At 38.9% G+C, this 12,355-nt stretch overlaps 1 protein-coding gene across 1 annotated transcript in view; it reads right to left on the reverse strand.

The window, feature by feature from the left end:
- The window catches only part of LOC103777140 (abl interactor 2), a gene marked incomplete at both ends in the record, with an annotated part of 23,830 nt that extends 19,887 nt beyond the window's left edge, over positions 1-3,943 (reverse strand). Inside the window, one exon of the mRNA XM_008944681.1 lies at positions 3,776-3,943. Within this exon, the coding sequence (XP_008942929.1) occupies positions 3,776-3,943 (168 nt within the window). The remainder of the gene's footprint in view (positions 1-3,775) is intronic.
- Positions 3,944-12,355: the final 8,412 nt, after the last annotated feature.

Consider the following 12,355-nt stretch of genomic DNA (forward strand, 5'->3'; position numbering starts at 1 on the left):
TCCTTGCTTATGTAGGGAGGTTGGACCAGATGACCTCTAGAGGTGCCTTCCAGCCTAAAACATTCTATGATTCTCCTTTTCATTATCACCATAATCATATTTATTATTAACATACTATTTCAATTATTAAACTTTTTCTCTCAAACCACTATTTTTCTCACTTTTACCTTTCCAGTTCTCCCCCCACAGCTGCTGGGGGAGGCAGTCAGCAGCTGCGTGGTGCTCAGTTGCCAGCTGAGGTTAAACCACAACAGCACTGTGAAATTTCAGAAAGAAACAACTCTCCAGAAGCTTTGATTCTTCCTCTTCTCAAAACATTCTGATTTGAATTTGTCAGTCAGGTAGTCTGGGCTTTCACAATTCAGTTTAAAAAATCTTAGAAGAAAATATTGCTTAAATATGCTCTTGCTGGCCCTTTTTTAAAAAAATCTGATATGACAGAATTTAAATTAATTGCAAATTACCTTGAAAACAAGATTATTGCTTTAAAATTAGTAACTGTCTAATTTTAACATGTTAGAAATGTGACAGTGATTGCCTCAACTCGAGCTGTATGTGTGTTATACACAAAGGAAGAGGTTATAAGGATACAAAAATGCTGAAAAGCTCCTTGCTCCATAGATGGGTAATTAGAAAATTAGATTTCTCCATGATGCAGTGCCACTGGAGAGAACTCATCACTATCACTCATCTTTGTGCTAACATGCTTGCTTATATAATTAGCAGCAGAGTTTTAAAGATAACCTTGCTAACTATTCTGTAAGTAAAGCTGAAAAAAGGTTTCTCATCACAGAAATATTAAAACCTGTAAGCTTGCCATGTTAATTTAAAGAATTTGGACATTAGCAGCTTTTCACAGTGTTTGCTAACTGGAAAACTGATACACAGGATTTTTAACAAGTATAAATATTTACACAGTTGATCTGTATTTAGGATTTAAATTTTCAGCCAAATATGAAACACTGCATATCATCTAGCTCTGGACAAGGCTCAAAAAGGTAAATAAGAATAGATTCATCAGCTTTCAGACCAAATCAAAATAATCCTAAATTTTAAACTGACAGGATTTAATCACTTGCATAAAAATAGTTCCAATAGTAATGATGTCCTTATTCAGGACCTATATAGAATCTGAAACATCACAAATTACTATCAGCTTCCTTTTCAGTTCTTTAAATTGCCCTTTAGAAGAAAACCTAGGAAGTGACACAAACTGGCATGCTATCAATAATGAGAAAAGTAGAATATTGCAACTTCTAATCACATCCCTTCCAGTTTGAGCTGCACCTGAACAAAACAAGAATTTTTAAAGAAGTTTTCTCCCTAAGAGCCAAATTCTTTTACCCCTTCTTTGGGGAACAGGTGGAATTCCAAATCAGAATACCATGATTTACTTCAGTGTTTTCTAAACTTCACTGCCAATACCTACTGACTCAAGCATCAGTGCAGTAATGCACTGTGAGCAGATGGTAATTACCAACCTCTTTTCTCTTCTACATTACTGACATCATTACAGGTCAGAATGACTGAAATCAGAATTTGGCAAGGAGGTGTTTTACCACAAGGCATTTTGAGGGGTCCTAAAAACAGTCCACTGAACTTTACATCCAACATAAAAAAGACCAAGGGAGTCTTCTGCAAGTTAGGATTGTTCTGGGAGAAGTATCATCAAATTTTGTGAAAAGGATTTATTTATTACACAGCAAATGTGACCAAATAAATTTATTTTTTAAAGAAAAACAGACACTGAATTTAAGACAGATAATACAACCATCTACCACATTGGTATCATGGGATGGAGCCACTCCTCAACATACTGAACTCAACTAAATAAAGTTCCTTTGATCAGCACACTTTGGGTATGTGATATCCAAAAGTCAAATACTGCCAGCTCCTCTGACATAATTTCTTCCTTGAGGATTTGGAGAGCATCTTACATAGGGAGGATGCAGATTAAAAATACAAAACCTAAACAGCACAGCACCCAAAACCCAACCAAACACAATTTTCAATTTTACAGCAATATTGGGGAAAAAAAAAAAAAGGAAAGAAAATCGAAACTTTTTTTGGTTGTTCAAGTGCAGCCTATGAATTTTGGCAGATACCTTGATTGGTGCTTCATTCAGTGCTTCATTTTAAATAACTGGCCATTTTGTATAAATGCCAAAGAGAATCTAACCTGGCATCTCAATCTGCATAAATCTCAGCTTCTCCTAAGGAAAAAAAAACTGTAAAATGCTATGGCCATTTCCCCAAAAAGCTACTTGACAGAAACTAGATGACAAAATGAACTTTCCACATCTATAAAATCCACTGCAAAAATCCAGTGAATTCTGAATATTTTTATTCCTATGCTGTCTTTTGCATTAGGGTCTCAAATAGTTGAAAAAACCTGTCAGCTGGCACTAGCCTGTCAAAAAGCACACACATGCACACACACACATGTAGACACACACACAGCATATATATAGCACATATCCATATCACACAGAGTAATTTGTGACATTTTCTGGGAAAAAAAATCAAAAAAAAGAAATAATTGACTGGTCCATGGATTAACAAGAAGCATGTAGCAGAAGAAATCAAACTTCCCAGCTTATTTTTGAGGATGAAGTTGTATGAGATAACTGAAACAATCTAATAATGCACTGCTACTAGAAGGGAAAATCCTCCCAACCCCTTCCTTGCACCTGCTCTGGACTCCACCTGACCCCTCAGGGAGCCAATTTGGCCCATTAAGGTAGCATAAAATTATTCACTACTTTTGCTGCTTCAAAACTAGCAGCTTAGCAACCAGCTCAGCACCAGCAAGTTAACAGAACAGCTGAATCTGTTTATTTCCTACTTTACACACCTCCTACTTTCAAATGTCTATCTAATTACCAAAGTATTCTTTATTTTCAGTTATGACATTATCCCATGGAGATCAAGAAACCCTCCCAACAAAAAAAAAGTACTGGTCAAGAAAGAGACAAACTATTCAGTAAGGATGCCAACCAACTCTCCAATAACAGTAAAACAAAGTGCTGCTTCATGGCTCTTAATTTCTCTTTTAATCCATCACTGGCATATAAACCTTCACTAAATCTATCAACCACCCTCACCCCATTCTGGCAGTCAGAATTCTGGGACGTGGGTTCCCAGGAACAGTAGCTCAGTTTATTGCTGCTCAGAAAACCTGCACACAATGGCAGGAATTCTGCAGCCATACACAAACTTGAAACATTAATTTTGTCTTCTGCTCATGTCGTTGCAAAGTACATTTTATGAAGAAAAGCCAGGAGCAAACTTTTTTTGTCATCTATGATTTTGTCATTAGATGTCAGTATTACAGCAACAGGAAAAGTAAAAGGATGACAAGTATTGTTGTCACTGTTTACATTTCATACTTCTTTTTAAGTGCCTGCAGCAAATAAATACCAAATACAGTAAGTCACCAAAGAGGAGCTGGGAAGCTTAATCTTTATGTTAAACCTTAGCATAATCTTCTGATTCTTCCATTAGAGAATCTTCTGTGCTTTTCAGTGATGCAGAACAACCCTCTCTCCAAACTATAAACTGGCCAAGAACACATTTAATCTTTTATCCTACATAAAATGTTCACACTAAGACAGACACAGAATCACGAGACCCATTCCCAGAATTAATATGAGAAGAAACACATCCTTCTGTTTTAAATCCAACTATTTTTCTTATTCACAAAATTTCAGATGAGAGTTTTACTTGCTATGGAATTTCAAGGATAAACAGAATTAAAAGAGTAAGCAAGTCTCACTTGTGAAATGTGGTTGATTGAAGACTCCATGCGCCGAAGCTGGGAGGCCTGGATGTCCAGCATCTGGAGAACATTGTTGGCCAAGGTGTTGATCAGATAGGCCACGCTTGCTAGTGACTGGGTTGTGTAGGCTTTGGTTTCTTCCAGGGCTCGCTGCTTATCTGTTGACTAAAGGCAGAAAGAAAGGATTTACTTAGTAGATAAAGCCTCTTGGGCAAAGGTTCTTGGAATGAATTTCTTCTGCCTGTCTTTAAAGGGCAAGGAATCAGACGAGTCAAACTATTTCTACCCCAAAGCTACCATTTTTCCTCCTTTCCATTCATTTCACAAGATATAACTTTGTATTTTAAGAGTTTCTATACTTCCTGAAAGGAATTAAGCTCATACACTACATGCTCCTCTTTTCTTGAATTACAGTGCAACTTTCTACACTGTATTTTAGCAATAAACTTTAAAAGCACCCTGAGATACTTGTTCTTTAGTTCTTTTAAACTTTGTACTATTTAGAACTGTTTCATTCTCCATTTTTCTAGTAGTAGAACACCTTAAAAATATTTAGGCTATCGACCCAGAATACATCCATTACAAGTTTAAAAAAAAACATGTATTTCAAACAACATTAAAAACAATAAGCTGGAAGTCTAGTTGTCAGGGTTCTGACAACTATTATTTCTCCTTGAATAATAGTTAACATCATCAATATCTAATTCAATACAAAGAATATAGATGAAAGCACTGGTAAAAGATACAGTCAAGATTCTAAGGAACTTTCCAGTTGCCAAGGCCTTGAAATAAACTGAATTTCACTTTTGGGTGGTCTCTGACCACCTCACAGGCTGAGGGTGCTGCTTCTAAAGCAACAGTTGACAGAAGTTTGCTACTTTTACCTGCCACTGTAATACTATATTTCATCATTTCCTTTCCTTTATATATTATTCCCAGAGGCTGGGTATCAAGATTCAAGAAATGTGCTTTTATTAGAGGGGGAATATAAGAAAAGATATCCCATATCTTCCAGCACAAGCTGAATCAACCATCCATTTTATTACGTGTACTTTGGGAAGCCCTGGGAAGTAAGCATAGCTCCACTTCAGGAAAATAAATCTTACAGCCTGTCCCATTAAGGGTAAGAGCACAACGTGTGCCTGCCAGAGCCCCAAGGCCTGCACTGGAGCAGCCTGGGAAAGTCAAAAAAGTCAAAAAGTAAGTTTGAGGGTTCTCACTTAAGACCTCACGACTTTTAGCCACCTGTAGAGCTTGTCTTGCACATAAAAACTCCCAACTCAGCTCAAGGGCTCCCAGATGAGGGAATGCAGAGCTCTTTGCCTCTGCTCTCACTGCTGGCCCTCTTTCTCTCCCTCTCCCCACTCATAACCTGGGTTCAGTCTGCAAATCCCACTGCAGCAGGCACACAACTGCCAGACACCTCCACAGCTATTCAGCTTCTGAATGGCAATAACAAGACTGACCAGAAGCTTGTCAGTTTTGTTGTGCAGCTGCTGACAAAGTCCATTTATAGAAGCCCAAACTGCTGATTTCCACCAGCACAGGGTATAGCCAGAACAGCTGAGCAGAAGCCAGCAAACACACTATTTTTTCATTAGTAGTCAAAGTGTTGGAGAACAAAAGGAAAACTACCACTTTAGAAATGATGAGCCTCTGCTATGGTTTTATGCTTCAAGAAGCACCAATAGGAACATTTGCTCAGATCCAGTCCTTCCTGATGGAGCCTCACAGCTAAATTCAAGTCACCCCCACTCACACCAGTTCAAACCAATGAGCAACTGGCTTCTCAGTGTTCAAGTACATTACAAACTTCATACAGCAATAATCCTGCAAGCATTCAGGATAATAATAATCCTGCATTCAGGACTGTTACTGGCAGACACCCTTTTGATTGAGAGGTCTAGTCTGTGTGTTTGACCGATAGCCTGAACAACTGTGATCTGCTCTGCATGGCTTTATACAGAGCCCAAAATTCTCCCAAGCAAACACCACTTGTGCTTGGTGCAACAAAATTAAAGTTTGAATTTTCTCTCTGTACTGAAAGATGCAGAATGTGCTGAATTTCCAAATTCAAATGACTACTTGAACCTATAATTCAAGCCATTTCACAACAACAACAAAATAATCAATGACAGCATTTTAAAACAATCAAGTTTATACTAAAACCTTTCCAGAGATGAAAACTTGGGTCTCCCACAACAACTAGGAAGAACAGCCTGGAATACATCTAGCAAATCTACAGTTCCCCTGTGGAGATGTAATATTAAATGTCAGTTAAATTTTAACTTGAAATGGGCAGCTGTTTAGCACAAAAGGTAACTTTTCATTTGTAAAGCAGATTTCCAGAGACAGTATCTTATTGTATGCTGCTGGGTAAGAAGCTCCCCATGGACACTCCCCATGGACATCAAATTGTATTGCTTGCAATTCTGTCGTGCCCAGACCCAGCAGCAGATTTATACAACTAAATGGTACACTGATAACTATCTGAGTATGTAACCATGCAACTAAAGGGATTTCTGAAAATCAGAGAATGACTTCAAGTTATCAGTAAACCAATTCAAACACATCTCATCCTACTAGGATCTGATACTCTGATCTTTAGAGCACCAAAGGACCAGCCAATATGCTTCACACCCCACTGCAAGGCAGGCAGAAAGTTGTTTCAATATCCACACCTCCCAAAATTCTGCAGCAATGTCAGTAACCTATGGAATACTGCTTCTGTGCAGAGTACTGAAACAAGACAACACGTATGCTACGTTCCCTGTAACAAAATGCCACGTGGTGGACTGAGTATCTAATCTAGCTTGCAAATAATGGAAGAAGAAATGGTTATTTTACACTCCAGTCAATGCCATTATCTTCCCTGCCACACAGACTTGCAGACACTCAGGTTCCTAGGTTCAGTACCTGTTGGAGGGAAAGGTCCCAGCACAAACTGCACGCTCCCTTTGCTGTAGTGAACTGGACCAGGAGGTAAGTCCCAAATGAAAACTATCTGATCCACAAACCACATTATGAGTTTTCCCTCATCCAAAGCACTGCACAGCCACAGGAACACAAGGAAGCACACAATCAAGAAAAAAGAGGCAAGAGCTACCCAGAGTTCTCTGCTTGCTAGAGAAAAGGGACAAAGTGATGCACAGCAGACATCACTGCAGTTTTGCCAGCCCTCCACTACCTCCATTTCATTTTATTTTTTTACACAAGACCTGTGCACAGTGCCTCAAGTTTTTTCCCTAATATTTTTCCATTCACTGTGTTAAGAAGGATGTTGTGTCTACACCCCTTCAACTTCCAGCTTTGGCTTTCCAGACAATGTTAAGAAGATACTTGAGCATCACAGCTGGATCATCTCCACAGCCTTCAGAAGATAAAATGTTTGGATGGCCAATATCTTCTGTGCCCACATTATCCAATTGCCATGCAGCAGCTCAGCATCTATTGTTTATCATTTTTCTCCACGTCAGGTGGTCCAGGGTGAGTCACAAAGCAGCATCCTCTCCTCCTGCTCTCAGCAGCAAGAGCAAGCAGCATTTTAACTCACCACAGGGAGCTCATCTGCTGCTCCTGCCAGCCCTGCATGAGCTGGGGATGGTGGCAGCTATTGCTGGGAGAGGCCACCTCTGCTGCAGCAGGCAGGGCCACCCCACACACCCCAACACAGCACCAGCCACTGCCCTGCCCAGCTCTCCCACGGAGACTGTTCCACTTGTAGGAAGCACTGGAGACTTGTTAACAGTTTCCACTCCACACGCCAGTCCAAATGATGACAGACACTGAGTCCAACACAGCTCAGGAAGGATGATACAAAATGTTCACCTGAAAGTATTTCTCATTTTTATAATGAGACTGGATAGCCCAGACTGCTGGCATCAGAATGGATGTGGCACTGAAACTGCATTAAGAGCAAAGAGGACAACTTTTCTTGTCAGGGTGCAGAGCCTAAAATCACTTTTTCCAGCTGCTCTGCAAGGGCCATTTACACAGCACAATTAAATGACCAGGTTGGAATAAGAAATTGCATGGATTGCTGATGTAAAATATCCTTTTACTTTTGGAAATAAACCTCCCAATGCTTTTTCTTATTCCTAGCAAAATAAAAACTTTTGTATTTACACAAGCAATAGAACAACAAATTATGAAGAAGAAAAACATTACCTTGAGTAGAGTGTGGTGCAGAGGAGAGAATAAAGCATGCAGCATGGTATGCAAAATGGCAAAATAATTTGGCTGTACAAAGGGTAAAATGGAATCTCACATCCATACAGAGCACAAAAAGCAGGGCTAGAAGGGAACCAAGATTTAATGTATTCTCCTACACCAAAGTGAGACCAGCCAGAACACAGTGATAAAATTTGTTATGCCACTGTTAAGAACTCAGAGTTTTTTACAGGAATATAGCTGTTCAGGCAACAAGAAATTCTGCAAAGAAAAATATGATGGAGGCAACATGAGTCCTATAGTAAGATTTACAGAGTATTGACCCAACTAGATGAAAGAAGAAATGCTACAGATGCTACCAAATTAGAAGAAAATGAAAGACTTCAAAGACAGAAACATGTTAAAAAAGAAAAATACATCTCTTATGACTTGGAAAGAGCTAATTAAGAAAGATCTGAAAGTGGTACATGAGAGGAAGCACTAAAAGCTGCAGGCAGTTTAGTTGGTTATTGTAACTAGGCTTCTTTCCTCCTCTAGGTCTAAAAAAAACCTATTATTATTTAAACACTAGTTGTCATCAGCTTGGAAGATCAAAGTTTTCAGCTGGGCTAACAAAACGTATCTAAATCTATTAGATGAGCCAAAAAGTCTGGACTCATGAGCTGATACAGGAATTGTGTTTCTTATTACAGAAGACCAACACAAGTTGTTGACTTTAGTATCAAAACCAAACAAAAAACCCCAACAAACAAAACCAATCCACCCATCTTCCAAGATTAATATGAGAGCATAAAGGGGGGGAAAAAAGAGCATTTTTCATTCCTGAGCCCACTCCCACTCACAACTAGCCTAAGCCTACAAATCTCTTAGAAAACATTGCTCTGAGGGGCCAAAATCTTTACTCAGCTCTTCAGTGCACAACGTACTCACACAGTGGTATTTAGGTGCTGGAGTGGAAGCTGAGGTTAAGCAGTTTGACACAGGGCTAAATACACTGGCAGGGGTGTGCAGAACCCAACAACCCCTTCCCCAACATATGCAGCATCTCTTGCTGTTTACTGAAACAAACCTCATATTTTTAATATAGGTGACAAAAAAATAACAGGGAGATTTTAAGAATGAGATGGAAGATCAGTTTCATTCATCAATATAACGGTTGTTTTGTTTGATTACTGTTATTACAAACCCAAGCAGATGTTTGTCTTAAGAGCAGCAAGCAAAACCCCTGAGGTTTCTGTTGAGGTTGCATGGGCTTCAGGAAGCCTCAAGAACAAAAGCTGCCTGCCAAAAGCATTTGACAGGCTTGTGCTACCCAGCACAAAACGCGTCCAACTGTGATACTAACAAAGCACACTTCAGTTTTCCTGTGAAAAATAGAAGATTGAGCTCTCATATCATCCTTTCCATTTTAATTGTTGCTGAATTCCTTGAAGCTACTGAAAGCCTCACACAATTATTTTACACACATTTATTCAGCTGCACAGATGGTATTTGCTTAGTCCATCCAAGTGCTTTCTGAGATCCTTTCATAAGCTAGAAAAAATGATTGAGAAGAAAACTGAGCATCATTAATGCAATAATTATGCCAAAATCGTGCCAAAAAGTTACATAACTGCCAGTGAAAAATATAATAGCTTTCTGTTTTAATAAACTACCCCATTCAATATTTGCTTCCTAAAAAATATTCCTTACTCCCTCACTACCAGAACTTCTCACTCCCACCACGAAAAACATGTTCCATGCAACTGGTCTGTAACACACAGGAGAAACAAGCACACAAAACCAGAAGCAATCCCTGACGTGTAAGGACAGAATGAAATGAGATCTCCCAGAGCTCCCACAACACAGAAATGCCACAGAACTACCAGAAAACCTCAAAATTTCCCTTTTGGATGTGCAGGAGGATCCGTGTAATTCTATTAGTACATTGAACACGAGGGGAAACCCAGTCTACCTGTTCTTTAGTATAATCAGAGCTCCAAAGCACTTGCAGTTGGGGTTACATTTTTTTGTTCTGTGTCAACTGTAACACTATAATCTCTAAACTATTCATCCCTACGTGCAAACATTTTTTGCTACATAATTGCTTGTTAGTGTAATTATTGCTGTTATCATTACTTTAGGAAGAGGGGGGGCTAGCTTGATTGCTTTGTGACCCTTCTCAAATGTATACAAATTTATCTCAAGGAGAATTGGTAGTCCTCTTGTCCATTTGCATGTACTCTCTATCCCAAATGTTATGTTCAGAAACAGAAGGGAAGAGCACTTCAGACAGGAATGGGAAACACTTGTTCACACAGACCCTTCCACAAACCCATCAGTAAGTTCTCTGACAACTTTCTATTATTCTGTATTCAAAAAAATATCCAAGCAGCTAGATACACTGAGACCATGCAACAGGGGAAGTGACAGCTTCGTAGGAATGGCAGCTCTAGACTTTGGAGAGAGCATATTTTTACTTCACAGTGTTTTTAACACTGCCTTATCTGGGGAAGTAGCTACAATAAAAGTTACCTGCTTGGCAGCTCTTGGTCTCAACTGCAAAGGAGCAACTTTGGCATTCTGGCCAAACAATCATTACAGAAGATGCCAGGTTTAGAATTAAGAAAGCAGAGACTATCACTAGATTTTATAATTCAAAGAACAAGCAATAAATGTGATATGTAAAAAAGAAAGACCCTTTCCATGCAGGGTTAATTACACCCATTATATTCCACTGATACGAATATAAACATAGATAAGTTTCTTTCCATTTTAATAAATAAATTAACAGCATTTACCTTAATTTATCTGCATACTAATAACAAATATGCTAACTGAGAAAAACACTCAGTATTCATACTTCTGAAAAGTCTTTGACATCAGGTTGTTCTTTTTTTCAGGTTACTAAAAAGCCATAATGATGTGCTAAATGTCACTAGAATTTCTTGATCATAAGTGTGACTTTATCATTTTTAAGCCATCTGAACCTCAGCATCAATAATCCACCACAGTTACTAGCAGGTCATTTGCATTAAGTTGAAGTCTTTTGTTTTCACTGCAGTTATTCATTTGGTGTTTTCATTTCTGCACAGAGCCCCAAAATGTAGGTCTGATTAACAGCTAGGAAATCTGTCTTTCAAAGAAATACACACAAAGCCTAACCCCTTAATGCCAAAGCAACTCTTTAAAATACATACTGCTTTCAAGGCTGCCAGTGAGTGGCAAAACCAACTCACTGCTCTGAAATCTGTGACAAGAATATCAGTCTACTGCACCTAAAAGAAAAAGGTAACAAAGAAGAGCTGTAGACAAGCACAGCCTCCTTTACATCTGAGCACTTGCACCACTGTTTGCATGCTACCAGCATCACTGCAACAGCTCTGTCATCTGTTTCCTGTAACCATCACCAGGATCAAACTTAGTATCTATTTCCATGCATTCACAAGCACAGACAACCAATTTGCACATGCAAATGTCCTGCTCTCACCAAAACTGGCAAGCTCCTGTTCCTTGAAGCAGAGCCAAAGTCCTGTTCTTTAAAAAATAAAAAGAAGAAAAAAGAGCATGCTGCATTCATATAAACCTACTAGATAAGGTTATAATAAAGTTTGTTCAACACATAAATAATACAGTTTAAAATGACAGATCACAATAAACTGAACAGGATGAGACCATCCAAACGTGTTTGCATCTGAAATGTAGCTGATGTGGTTTTATCACTGGTTATTCCCCACGGATCTACAGCCTGAGCTGTGGCTCTTGCTTGGGAAGCAAGCAGCAGTGAGAGAAGCCTGCTCCCCAGGCACATTTGAGACTCACTGCTCGTTCTGTTAACCAGTCCAGGCTTCACCTTCCTTTGTTAGCTCTTCTGCAATAACACAGCTAAGAGAAGTGAATCACCTTCTAGTTCATACAACATAATCATTATGAAGAGTTCCAAATAAAAGGCCAACTTTTGCTTTAATACCACTACAAAATCAATGTGTTTCTGGCCATAAGAGACTAAGACACTATAAATACACTGAACAAAGAACCTCAGCAACAGCAAAGACCCACAGGCTGAACTCTACTCTCGCACGTACCTGGCTGTTCTACAATCCTTCATTCACCAAGGACACTTCAGTGTGTGGAGTTTTCACTGAGCATACAAGTGAAAATCATTTATTAATTCCATTCAACTCAAGTTTGATTTTACAGCTACTCCATAAAAATTAAACAAGTCATTGTAGCATTTCAAAAGTCACTTTGCAGATGTGAGGTGGCCTTCAGAAGCTAGAACAAGCTACAATCCATAGCAATTACATTCTGCTGTGAAAAAAATGTTACTGGCACCAGTTGTTCTCTTCTTAGCAGTATCAGATGAGCACATTTTCTCTCTCTCAAGAAATCTGACAGTATCTATGGTTTTTAAGAAAGGGCGTCTAT

This window comes from Merops nubicus, unplaced genomic scaffold, assembly GCF_000691845.1.
Source record: "Merops nubicus isolate BGI_N331 unplaced genomic scaffold, ASM69184v1 scaffold5787, whole genome shotgun sequence".
In the NCBI taxonomy this organism is placed as follows: Eukaryota; Metazoa; Chordata; class Aves; order Coraciiformes; family Meropidae; genus Merops; species Merops nubicus.